Raw genomic sequence first — 13,660 nt, forward strand, 5'->3', positions numbered from 1 at the left:
ATACCCTTCTCCTTACTGCATGTTCCTTATTCTTTGAAGCATTGGATGAACACTTCCACGGGCCACTTAGTGGCCATTTTAGATAGAAAAGGCTCAGTGGGCAAAGTCTTACAACTGGAGTTAGATTCCAGGGAACCACAAGAGGAAAGGAGAGCACCACCTACTACTACAAGGTGTCTTTTGACCTCCACATGCTTGCTGTGGCACACATATCACTAGTGTATACGCATGCACACACCAAGTAATTTTAAAAAGGGAAGTGGGGTACACAGAAGTAAGAAAAGCACAGTATCACAACTGTGAAGGAAGCATGGTCAGGACTGTGCTTGAGCACCCGCTAGTTTGAATTTCATTAATTCATTCGGAAAGCAGAGCCAGGCAGATCTCTGGGAGTTTGAGGCCAGTCTGCTCTACAGAGCAAGTTCCAGGACAGCCAGGGCTACACAGAGAAACCCTGTCTCAAAAAAACAAAAACACCCCCCCCCAAAAAAAATTCCACTAATTTATCAAGCGACTAAATTTTTTTCACCAGTGACCTTAAAAGTACTATGAATGCCGGGCGGTGGTGATGCACGCCTTTAGTCCCAGCACTTGGGAGGCAGAGGCAGGGGGATTTCTGTGAATTCGAGCCCAGCCTGGGCTACAAAGTGAGTTCCAGGAAAGGTGCAAAGCTACACAGAGAAACCTTGTCTCGAAAAACCAAAAAAAAAGTACTTGCTGCTTTAATGGGGCTGCAGAGATGGCTCAGTGGTTAAGAGCACTGACTGCTCTTCCAGAGGACCTGGGTTCAATCCCTAGCACCCCACATGGCAGCTCACAACTGTCTGTAACTCCAAGATCTGACACCCTCACACAGACATACATGCAAGCAAAACACTAATGCACATAAAATAAAAATAAATATTTTATTTTAAAAAAAGTACTATGAATGTTGATTTGGGGACATGAATACATTTTAGATGCAGGCAGGTTTCTAAATACAACAGTCTACAAAACGTCAGGGCTGAATGTATCTATCAATCTCCTCACCGTTTTATAACTAGGCAGCTGCAGAGCAGTACTGAGACACCAGGGAAGGTACCGGGCTGCAACCACCCACCACCTGAGGTCTCAGGGATCTTACAACCAGGTCCCTAATTCTAACAAAAGAGAAATTCTAATTGCCTGCCGAATTTATTCCTGAATACATCAGTCACAACTGTCACCTTTCTGAATGAAACAAGCAGAGCTGAAGCCACCATTTATATCACCATGAACTCTTCCTGCATTAATCCAAGAGAGCATTCAGTCCTCCCAAAGGAAAAAGTTAAAAATTATCTCACAACATAGAGGCCTTTCGGGTTGCATACACACTTCAAGTGACACCTGGTGTGTAGATCCTCTGTGAGTAGCAAGTGCTCTTAACCACTGAGCCACCTCTCCAGTACCCCACTAAATTACTTAACTAGAACTTGCCAAAAGGACACTGAGTCCCAAAACTTTTATTTATTTTATTATGTATACAACATTCTGCCTCCATGTACGGCTGCACGCCAGAAGAGGGCATTATAAATGGCTGTGAGCCACCATGTGGTTGCTGGGAATTGAACTCAGGACCTCTGGAAGAGTAGACAGTGCTCTTAACCTCTGAGCCATTTCTCCAGCCCAAGTCCCATAACTTTTATGACAAAACTGTATAGATGGGGTTGGGGATTTACCTAGTGGTAGAGCACTTGCCTAGCAAGCGCAAGGCCCTGGGTTCGGTCCTCAGCTCTGAAAAACAAAACAAAAAAACAAAAACAAACTGTATATTTTTTTTTCTTTTCTTTTTCTTTTTGGAGCTGAGGATTGAACCCAGGGCCTTGTGCTTGCTAGGCAAGCGCTCTACCACTGAGCTAAATCCCCAACCCGACTGTTTTTAAATATGCAAACAGACCTACAATCATCCTCCAACTCAAAGTGTTAGTAACTATCTCTCTTGGGCTGGGGAGACGGCTAACTGGCTCAGTGGTTAAGAGTAACCTCACTGGAGGGCTAGGTGATGGCTCAGTGGTGAGTATACACTGCTCTTTAGATGCCCCGAGTTCAGTTAGTTCAGTTCCCAGCACCCATATTGCATTACTTCTCACTCCAGAGGGATCTGGTGCTGTTGGCCTCTATAGAAATGTGGTAATACAAGTTAGGATAGAAAGTGAATTAGGTACAACACTTTGGACTTACCAAGATAGGACAGATGGAGTATTTTCTCTGAATTTGTCAAATGCAAATAGAGTAGACATTGTTAATATAATTCTTGCCTATAGTTATTGTACATATTGTATTAGACAAAAAGGGGGAACTGTATGATACTTTATTTGTGTTCTGACAAAGCTTTCCTGGAGATCAGAGCGCAGAGCTAGCCACTAGTTAACCATAGAGGTCAGGCTGTGGTGGCACACACCTTTAATCCCAGCACTCTGGAGATGTAGACAGAAATATAAGGTGAGTAGATACAGGATCGTGGCCCCCTTTTGCTCTGAGGATCCAGAGAGATAAGAAGTCACTAGTGGCTGCTCCTCTGCTTCTCTGATCTTTCAGGTTATTATCCCAATATTTGACTCTAGGATTTTATTGATAAGACTAATTAGGATCACACTTCAGGCCTCTGTGAACACTTGCATACAGGTGAACATACCCCTCCCCCTCAAAGACACACATACATAATTTATATAAAGTCTTTTTTGAAGGAATTATCTCACCAGAGCCTTTGATTTACAAAACTTTATTGTGTGGACCGTCAGGCACAGATCACACAGGATCTAAGCCTGTTCTCAGCAAAGTATGATTTTATGAACAAGGCCAGGCATCTGGGCTTATCTTTACACTTTACAATTGAACATTTATTTCTAACATGCAAAAGCTTTAACTATTATTGTCAAATACATCTGAATTACATCTTTCCCACAGGGCTTCATGATAGTTAAAGGCAATTTAAATGCTACCCTAGTCATCTAAATTCAATACATGAAACGGACAATGACATTTCTAATAATTTCAAAGTTACTGAAGCGTACTGTCGTCACTTTCTTGAAAGGAACTTGGCATAAAAGGCGGCAGAGAGGTCTTTGTAAGGGGTCTCTGAATCCGACTTGGTTGGTGGTATCCGGCAAAGCTGGCGGAATCCAGGGGAGCGCAGCAGCAGATTCTGGGAGAGGCCCATGAGGCTGGAGCATAGCCAGTAGAGAACAAGAGACTAGAGAGAGTATATGACAGTTAGCATCTGCTCCTGTATGTGCAACGTTCGCACAAGCAGTCGGTAAAAAAAACACCAGCATTCTGAGCAGGTTACAAGACAGGCAAGAAAGGCTGAGAAGACCAGAAAGCAGAGCGAGGCGTTTACAGCAGACAGGACAGACAGCAGGTGCCAGCAGGGCCAGGAAAGCACCCTCCCTTCTTTGACTACTGGGATTTTGTTCCCACCACAGGTGCTGACAGGCTGATTGTACAGATGGATGGTGGGAGCCTGGGGATGTGGTGGCTTCCCATGGCAACCTTACTAGACAGTCTTTCACGATTCCCCAGTAACTATTTTCTCCCTATCATCTAGGATGCATTTCTTATCATCAGAGCAACTTATCATCAACTTTCTTTTGTGATACAACCGAGGCTGGTGCTTTAAACTCAGCCCTGCAGCCTTTCTGTACATACGTGTGTTTCCTACACATACATGTGTCTCAAGCTTTGTGTGGGCATCAGAAAGCAGTCAGGTCTCAGAAGCAAAACCATGTGGCTGGTGAGTCCTGCCTGGGATGAAGATCTCCAGGTCTGAATCCTGTTCACTATTATTTGGCTTTGTATTGGTTATTTCTCTTGCTTCAGTTTCCTATCTGTAAAACGGGACAGAAACTGTACCCACCTAGGAGGGCTTATGAGAGCATTTGTACAGAATGGTTAAGCCAAGTATGTGACCCACAGTGAGTCTCTGCAGTTGTTTAAAGTGAGACCTCAAGGACAGAAGAATGCATCAAAGGCAGATTAGGCAGCAGCTACAAACAACAGCTGATCTACCTGGAAATGGGAGACTACCTGAGTAGTTCACAGAACAGAACCAGCCGTTTAACTTCCCATACTTCAGGCTCCTCACCACTAAAGCGGGAGGTTGTTCTGTTGTTGTTGTTTTGTTTGTTTTCAAGACAGAGTTTCTCATTGTAGCCATGGCTGCTCTGAAACTTACTCTATAGACCAGGCTGACCTCAAACTCAGAGATCCTCCTGCCTCTGCCTCCCCGAGTGCTGGGATTAAAGGTGCGCGCCACCACAGTCCAGCCCATTAAAATGAAAGACTGTAACAGTGCTTGCCTCATTAAGAGTGCCTAGTGCTGGCAAGATGGGCCAGCTGGTAATGGTGCTGGCCACCAAACCAGATGGTATGAGTTGAATCCCTGGAACTACACAGTAGAAGGAGAACTGACTCCAGGAGGCTGTCCTGTGACTTCCACATGTACACCCTGACACGTGCAAGTGCCTGGCATAAAATCAGGGTGCCTGAGTATCAGGCTGGTGCATCCAGGGTCATGGGATCTTTCCGTTCAGCTTCCTGAGTAGCTGGGATGAAGGACATGTAGTACCCTACGCTTACACAAGGATTTCGAAGCCTTTTATCTTCCCACACTTTTTACAACGCATACAGACAGAACCATGAGCTGCCTTCTACGTAACAATTCCTTTCCTTGCTAAGGAACAATCCTAATTTTTAGCTGGGTATACTTGCTGTGGAATATTCCTTTACATTGTGTGAACTATGTCACTGTGATTGGTTTAATAAAAAAGCCGAACAGTCAATAGCTGGCAGGATTTTTGAGACAGAGAAAACACTGGGAAGAAGGGTTGTCAATCAGACATAGAGGAGGCAGCATGGGCGATACAAAGTAAAGGTAACAGAGCCACATAAAAGAACATAGAGGAAAAGAAACGGGCTAATTTAAGTTATAAGAGCTAATTAGAAACAAGCCTAAGCTATCGGTCGAGCTTTTATAAATAATAAAAAGTCTCCATGTCGTGATTTGGGAGCTGGTTGGTAGGACAGAAAAATCTGCCTGTCTATATTGTAGCTAAAAAAAAAAAAAAAGAAAAAAAAAGCTGTACATACTTCCTAGATTCTGAAACTGCTAGATGTGACCAAATACGTAAGACACAAGCACATGTACCGGTGGGGCCCCTAGCAATGGTCCTTTAAAGGACCATGTGCACTTGAAGCACCCTCTACCGTTTCCGCAGTGTAACCTGCTCTGGCAGCATCAGGACCACTGTGACCATGAGGAAAACATCAGAGGCTGTGTGTGACAACGCAGAAAGACAGCACAGCTGTCTTCAGGGAGTTGGCACACTGTCCCTAAACTGGACCCATCTGGACTCCCTGTGGGAGGTAAGCTTGGGTCTGTAATACACCTTTTCAGATTTGCTACTAACTCAGCCCAATCCTTGACATCACACTGCTCTTATTTCATGGAGGTTTCTTCCACTGTACTGCTGAGGCCACACAGGGTCTTACAGCAATACTCCCCCACGGGAAAGTACTATAATACACACCATTTCATGCTCACAGACATCAGGTCTACTTCAGAGATGCAGAAACTTATTTTGAACAGGTAAAAGACATTCACCCAAGTACCAGCTTAGACCTTCACTTTTGTACCAACAGCACATTGCCTCAGATCCTAAGGACTGTGAGAGCTTTGTAACTGCTCATCTAATCTTAACTAGTAGCAACTGAATTCTACTTAATGGCTTCATGTTGGCCCTGAGTAAAGATGAAAATGTACATAACACAGCTTTTGACAACTTCTAAAGTTATCTGTGAAAAATATACGAATGACTGAAGTAATTGTAACAATTGTTTGTTCTTTTATTTCTTACAGAGCTTACTTAGGTATCAACAGGGACAAGTGAACCAAACCCACAGCAGAGGGTTAAGTAGTACTCGTGAACACGGAAGTTGTTCACTGGACTAGCTAGTCAAATAGGTAAGTACTAGAGTATTCAAGGTGCTCTGTCAGACTGAAATAGAGGAAGAGGAGTAAGGCGTTTCACGGGAGAGCTGGGCACATGCAGGAGGAAGATCAATCAATCCACCCAGGCAATGCTCAAGTGTCAATCGACGACACAGACAACAGTTACACAAGCATTCTCAACAGCAAGGACGGTGGGCAGAGGGAGCCTGAAAGCAGCAGCATGCCAGGCTGTGGAAGCTGAGCACCGGCCACATGCAAGGCTACTGGTACTCACAGAAGGTACTGTTGCGGCAATCGGGATCATCAACACGGACACAGCACGGACAAAGTGTGTTACGTACATTTGAAACCGAGACATTCCAAGTTTTTGTAGAGCGAAAATCTGAAGTAGAACACACAAACCATAATTACTAAAATGCACATTCCATCAGATGAGCTTTAAAACACAAGCTGAAGCCCAGGCTTTGTGGCACACTCTTAAAATCCTAGTATTTGCACTGGAATAGCAACTCAAGGTCATCTTTGGCTTTTAGATTTGTAAGGTAGGCTACATGAGACACTGTCTCAAAAAAAAAAAAAAAAAAAACCAAACAAACAAAACCAAAACCAAAACAATTTATTATTTATTTTTATTTATTTATTTATTATTTTTTATTTTTTGGGTTTTTCGAGACAGGGTTTCTCTGTGTAGCTTTGCGCCTTTCCTGGAACTCACTCTGTAGCCCAGGCTGGCCTCGAACTCACAGAGATCCGCCTGCCTCCGCCTCCCAAGTGCTGGGATTAAAGGTGTGTGCCACCACCGCCTGGCCAATTTTTTTTTTTTTTTTTAAAGATAGGGTTACACTATGTAGCCCGCCTGGAACACATATTCTGTAGATTAGGCCGGCCTCTGCTGGGATTACAGATGTACCACCACACCTTGCTAAAAGCTGATTTGTGGCCAGCCTCCACCAATACCTTGAAGGACTGGCACTGTGGTTCAATGGCAGAGCACTTGACCCTGTGTGTACAAGGCCATGGCCTCCATATCCAGCACTTAACACACCAATTTCAACACCAGTGAACTTACGTAACTGATCATCTAGCTCCAAGGCTAGGAACAGTAAGGCTGTGTGTGTGTGTGTGTGTGTGTGTGTGTGTGTGTGTGTGTGTCTGCAAAGAGCAACCCTGATGTTGCTAGCCACCAAACTATCTTTCTAGCCCCATCTTTTCTGTTTTAAACAGGGACACACATATCCTAGGGTAGCACGGAACTTGCTGTGGAGTTGAAGATGACCTTGAACTTATGATTGCTCTTACAGCCAGGCCCTAGTATGTCCAGTGCATCCAAGGCTGGGGCAGAGGTCCGCGGGCTTCATAAACGCTAGGCAAGCATCCCACCAACTGAACTGCATTCCCAGCTCCACGGCGTTAAGAAAATAGGCGGTGTCTGCTACAAACAAGATGTACATTGGAACTCCCAGACAGCGCTCATTTGGCGTGAGGTTTGTGAGCTTTCACCTCAAAGTCCGAGCTCTGTACAAAATTGCAAGCATGCTCTCTGTGCACTGTTGAGTGAAGCAGTATGGGTAACAGAGGAGGCAACTGAAAAATCCTATTTTTCATGTACGTGTTTCTTTCTGTTTTTTTCGAGACATGGTTTCTCTGTGTAGCTTTGCACCTGTCCTAGAACTCACTTGGTAGCCTGGGCTCTTCTTCCTTTAATAATAAGGACTCTGCCACTTAGAGACACAAAGGAACTGGCCCAGGTCATGGGCTGATGTGACATCAGAAGAGCAGCAGCAGCAGCAACCCCAATGCCGTAGGTGGTCAACTACCCCCAATGTAAACCACTGACCTCGACTATCAGTAAATTGACGACACCAACGGAGACAGGCAGAATCCAAGTGGAATCCACTGCAGTGAGGTCAGGAAACCACAGGGCCCCGCCAGCAGCCAGTTGTTCCTGAACAGAAACACCCGCTGAAACAGTTTAAACACAAAACAACAGATTCCTGAGGACAGCTGAGAGAGAAGCCACAAACACAAGCAGCCCAACAACTCCCAACGAGCGCCTCACCCTGAAGACCAGCAATGCTTATTCAAGCTATTTATAGCTGCAATTATTGTCAAGGTATTTTTCATTTTCTCAAGGTATTGCTCTCAACATAGACTGACTGTTTATGCTTAAGAGTCTAAACTCTGTAATGTAAGGCAGAAGGTAAATGGTAGTTATGAAAACTAGAATTATTAATATCATGAGTGTAATTAATGAATATCATGAGTGTAAATAAATAAATAAAAACTGGAATTATTTTTTCTATTGGAATACAGCATTAAAGAATTTGAGAGATGAGGATTTCTGTAATAGTTACCTTCTGAATGTGCTGCCCCTGTGCTGAAGTTCCGGAGGGCAATGGATATGAAGATCCACATTGGAAGCTGGACCCAGACTAACACGGTGGCTTTGAAAGGATGGCAGTTGTCACGGACATACAGCTCTGAAACAAGCCTCCGCATATTCTTTAGATACGTGAGCCTAAGGTAAGGGAAGAAAGAGAAAACATCATCTGACCACTGGCAAGAGCTTCACCCTATGGCACACAGACCCCTTCTGTAGGGATGCTGAAGGGCTGAACAGGGGTTTCAACTATCACAAGCAGTTAAGGGGGCAGCCACTAAACAAAAGGCACACAGCCTTCTACTAAAGACGCTGTCAGACCACACACTTAGCCTCTAATGATCTCTGGCCAATAAGATCTTTAAAAAACATTTTATTTATCATATTCTCTGATTTATGTGTGCATGAACGATACAGGTTAACCACTGAGCCATCTCTCTAACTCCTGCCAATTAAGATTTCAAGGGTGAAATTTTACCAGCTGAGGTAGCACATAGCCACAATCCCAGCATTTGGGAGATGGAGGTTGGAGGATTGAAAGCTTGAAGCCAGGCTCCAGTTACAAAGTTCAGTAAGTATGGGAAACCTGTGCTACTTCGTGAACTCCTGTCTCAAAATTCAACAAAACCACAATGGAGAGTGGGATTTCAAGACCAACAAAGTATAACACATTATAACTACAAATATTATAGTAAAAGCATATTTTACTTAACTCTGTAGTCCAGGCAAACATAGTCATTTGACCTTCCAAAGTATCTGATCTGTCCCAAAGTATCTTGTGGGTCTGTGCAGTTTATATTCTTAGACTGTCAAAGTGGCCCCCATTTTTCAATCAACTTTCCAACAAAGGTTATGTTAATCTGTTCACCATACCAGTTTCTCTTTTTTAAAAGGTTTACTGTGTAGCCCTGACTGGCCTGACGCTCACTATGTACTAGGCTAGTCTCCAATTCAGATTCGCCTGCCTCGGCTGCCTAAGTGCTGGGGTTAATAGCACTCATCACCATATCCAGCTCAGTTACTTCCTTTGTTTCTTTGAGACATGGCCTCAGACAGTCCAACCTGACCATGAACTTGGTATGTAGCCAAGGTTAACTTTGAGCCTCTGGTACCCCTACCTCCACCTCCGAAGTACCAGGATTACAGGCTTGTGCCATCACACCTGACCATCCTTCTGCTCATAAGTCTTACTTTCTAGACCATGATCTTGAGGGACAATTACTGGGTTGTTTTTTTTTTTTTTCCCCTGAGCAAGGAAGGCATTTCTAGCTCTGGCTGGCCTCCAAGTCACAAGCCTCTTCTGTGTGCGACCACTAGCCTTGCTCAGGTTTCCTATTCATCTTTAAATCTCTTATATCACACACATTTAGTACAAGGTAGGCCTTTCTTTAATGGCTATAATGGATTTAATCAATTTGTAGTGTGCTGGGCTGGACAGTACACACATACATTCTAGGCTCTTAAATTCTAATTTTATCTGTACTTTATTTTTCTACATATACCTGCACATTTTGGTCCTGGAAACTTTTAGGTCGTCCAACAAAATAGAGCTCCACATCAGCACATTTGTGGATGTGAACGACCTATCTGAACAAGAAATTTCTAGACGGTTGTGGCCCCAGGGTAGCACAGGTAAGGCACGATAAATCTCACCTTACCAAGCCATCTACAACCCAGATAAACAGCTATTCACCTGTCCTTCTGGCCCACGGCTGGAGCTCTCAGCTTCCTCTTTATTAAGTATCAAAACTACTACAGGCTTCGGCTTATCTACATTTAACAAATATAACTTTGTTTCATGCATTAATAATACATATACTTCCTCTCTTTCTGAGACAGGGTCTCGGTCTGCAGCCTGGATGGCCTGGAACTCATGTAAACATAGACTAGCCTTGAACACAAGAGATAAACCGGCCTCTGCCTCCAGTGCTGAGATTAAAGGCTTGTCTCATCAGTCTGGCTACAAGGTTTCCCTAAATTTCAAGTTTTCTGTATTGTTAAGATTTATCAGCTAGGCGGTGGTGGTGCACGCCTTTAGTCTCAGCACTCAGGAGGCAGAGGCAGGCGGATCTCTGTGAGTTCAAGGCCAGCCTGGTCTACAGAGCGAGATCCAGGACAGGCACCAAAGCTACACAGAGAAACCCTGCCTCAAAAAACCAAAAAAAAAAAAAAAAAAAACCCACAAAAAAAAAACCCCACAAAACAAAACAAAACAAAACACCCATCTTATTGTTTTATGTATGATGCTTTGCTTGCACGCATTTAATTGTACCACATGCACATCTGGTGTCCTGAGGTTAGAAGAGGGTGTTGGTACTGGGTGGCGTTGGAGCATGCCTTTAATCCCAGCAGAGCCAGGCAGATCTCTGTGAGTTCAAGGACAGCCTGGTCTACAGAACAAGATCCAGGACAGGCACCAAAACTACAGACAGCAGTGAGCCACCATGTGAATGCTGGGAATCCCAGTGCTCAGAAGGCAGAAGCTTGCAGATCTTGGCAAGCTCAAGTTCAGCCTGGTCTACACAGTAATAAAAGTAGTAAGTGTTCTTTAAGCCACGGATAGTGGCGCATGCCTTTAACCCCAGCACTGAGCAGGCAGATCTCTGAGTTTGAGGCCAGCCTGGTCTACACAGTGAGTTCTGGGACAGTCAGGGCTACAAAGAGAAACTCTGTCTTGGATTTAAAACAACTGCTCTTAACTGGTGAGCCAACTCTTCTAATGTCAAGTTTTATGACAGAGCTCGTATTAAATATAGTTTGCCAGGCATGGTGGCACATTACTATAGTGATACCACCTCAAAGGCGGGTAACCTGCTAGTGCAAGGCCAGCCTCAACTACACAATTTCACAAGAATCAAAACAGGCAGAGGTTGGAGGGATACAGATGGACAATATGGGACAGGACAGGACCATACAGCAATTTTATACCTACTTACATGCACAGCATAACTCCCTTGACTTTCATATGACTTACATCAAATTTTAATACAATATTGAATTCACCTCCATCTTTATCTGATCATGGCTCTCTTACAGTGGGTCCTACAGAATAGAAGCCAGATGTGGCAGCACACATCTGTAATACAAGCATTTTCGGGGGGTGAAGAGGGCAGAGAAGGATGAGGAGTTCAAGTTCTGGGAGGCTGAGATGGGACCATTCAGCTCCTCAGGAGTTAGGGTAAAGTCTCTTTCTTCATTTATATGCTTTCATTCCAATACATAAAACAACCATGCTTCACAGTGACTTATTTAATATGAATGAATCAATCAAGAGACTACCTGAACCTGTATTAATGTACTTCATGATTACAGGGATAAAACTGCATACCTGGCAACTCTCTTGGACCAACCAAACCGATGTGCACAAACTGCAACTTCCTGGTTAAGGCGCTTGGCGATGTCTTTCATTTCTGGTTGCAAGTTTTCCACCTAACTGAAGAAAAAGTTGTTTTTATGAGCACATAAAGGATCTTTATTGGTAACGACTACTATAGTTAGCTTCAGTTGTCAACTTGGCACATCCGGGAGAGAAGAGGTCAAAGAAATTTCATCCATCAGATTAGCCTACGGGGTGTTTTTTGATTGCTACTTGACATCGAAGAACGCAGTCCACCGTGGGCCACTATCGCTGCCATGTGGGCCTGGGCTATACAGAAAAGCCAGAAAGCGAGGTTGGAGATTTAGCTCAGTGGTAGAGCGCTTGCCTAGCAAGCACAAGGCCCTGGGTTCGATCCTCAGCTCCAAAAAAAAAGAAAAGAAAAAAGAGAAAAGAAAAGCCAGAAAGCAGTTTCCCACCACGGTTTCTGCTTCCCGTCCTGTTATCCCTCCATAATGGACTCTAACCTGGAAGTATTCCTGTTCCTCCCCCATCCTTCACCGGGTCAGTGTCCTACCATAGTAGCACAATCAATGGAACTCATACATAGTCTCTGTCCCCTGAACTATTAACAAGCGTTGTTTCCTGATCACATTTGCAATCAGAAAAATTTTAAGCAGAAGATACTATTAGATTGCTTTAAATATCTTTAGTCACAAACTTAAATTCCAGTTTGTACACCTATCTGGTCAGCCAAACTGATTTGCACTAACTGCAACCTCTTGGTTAAGGGGTGCTTGGTGACGTTTCCTATTTTCTGGCTGTGCATAACTTCTGAAATGGCACCTGCCTCATAGGATTTTGAGAAGTAAATGAAAACTGCATGCCGGATTTTACTGTTCCAGCCTTAGATAAGCCAGCAGTAGAGAAGACGTCACTCATTAAGTGAAAATCCCAAGGATTCCCACTGCGACTACTTTCTGCCTCAGTGCTGCTGCAGCTTCCTTTCCTGGCAATCTTCTGTGAAATTTCACCTTCTCAAAGTAACTCGTGCTGATTTCATCTCATACCACGAAGCAGCCAAGGAAAGGAAAGATAATTCTATACCGATTCCACATTAAAAAAAAAAAAAAAAAAAGAAGCCAAGTCAAGGTTACAACTCATCAGACACAGGGTCGCAGATTGTAGGTCCAGAGTGACAATCCAAGTCTGCAAATTGCTAACTTCGTGAATCCTTTCTAATAATAAAGAGCAGTAAGAATAGTTAGGGGCAAATAATGCCGCAGACACTCTGTTAAAACGTTTACGTTCCTAATTTTACAGGTTCCGCCGTGCCATTTCTTCCGCAAACTGGTCTCAATCAAAAACACAGGAAGCACTTGTATTTCAAATATAGACCTGATAGGTCGGACGAACTGGAAGGTACTCGAGTCACCAACCATCATTTAACATATGCAATACTAATAATTTTAGCAAAGCAGTAGCCTCGATGGTTAACACTAGCAGGAAGGCAGCAAGGGGACCGACGCCCCTCACCTTAGCCAGGATGTAGTGCTGATAGGCGGCCAGGGGCAACGTGACAGCCCCGCGCAGGGCCACGGTGCTGAGCAAGATGCTGCCCCACCAGGGGAGTCCCGTGGCGGCCTGCGAGGCTAGCAGCACTTCCTCCGCCGCGCGCACGGGCGCCGACGCTGCCAGGGCCTCGTACCATCCGCCCGGAGCGGCCGCCGACACCGACGCGGCCGCCCATACCGGGAGGGCCGGGAGCCGCGGGCTACTCCAGCCAGGCTGCAGTCCTCGTGCCCGGAGCCGCAAGGCGGGCAGTGTCCGGAGCCACCCGGCACCCGGGCAGCACAGCATGGTAACACCACTGCGAGCGTGGGACAGAAGGGCGGCCCAGGGGGCCCGCGCGCCTCAGGAGGATGTACGCATGCGCCGGCCCGCGGCCACGCCTCACCTTCCCAGCCAAGGCGGTGACGTCTAGCGTCGCGCTAAA

The 13,660-nt window shown here is 44.8% G+C and overlaps 1 protein-coding gene and 2 non-coding genes across 4 annotated transcripts; 1 reads left to right on the forward strand and 2 right to left on the reverse strand.

The window, feature by feature from the left end:
- Positions 1 to 1,813: 1,813 nt before the first annotated feature.
- Trnaa-agc (transfer RNA alanine (anticodon AGC)) lies at positions 1,814 to 1,886 on the reverse strand. The gene has a single exon. It is a non-coding gene; the product is annotated as a tRNA-Ala (tRNA).
- Positions 1,887 to 2,724: 838 nt separating this feature from the next.
- LOC131920320 (cytochrome c oxidase assembly protein COX18, mitochondrial) lies at positions 2,725 to 13,560 on the reverse strand. Of its 2 annotated transcripts, none has more exons than XM_059274645.1 (6): positions 13,201 to 13,560; positions 11,677 to 11,777; positions 8,323 to 8,486; positions 7,806 to 7,930; positions 6,243 to 6,350; positions 2,725 to 3,211 (listed from the first exon to the last, which is right to left on the reverse strand). In XM_059274645.1, exons 1-6 carry the CDS (start codon positions 13,522 to 13,524, stop codon positions 3,038 to 3,040), a joined length of 996 nt encoding a protein of 331 aa, XP_059130628.1. In that variant the 5' UTR covers positions 13,525 to 13,560; the 3' UTR covers positions 2,725 to 3,037. The 2 variants fall into 2 exon arrangements, with proteins under 2 accessions (XP_059130628.1, XP_059130629.1); XM_059274646.1 differs by having other exon boundaries at positions 11,677 to 11,781; positions 13,201 to 13,308.
- On the forward strand, positions 12,021 to 12,093 carry Trnaa-agc (transfer RNA alanine (anticodon AGC)). The gene has a single exon. It is a non-coding gene; the product is annotated as a tRNA-Ala (tRNA).
- Positions 13,561 to 13,660: the final 100 nt, after the last annotated feature.

This window comes from Peromyscus eremicus, chromosome 10 (genome assembly GCF_949786415.1).
Source record: "Peromyscus eremicus chromosome 10, PerEre_H2_v1, whole genome shotgun sequence".
NCBI classification, from domain to species: domain Eukaryota; kingdom Metazoa; phylum Chordata; class Mammalia; order Rodentia; family Cricetidae; genus Peromyscus; species Peromyscus eremicus.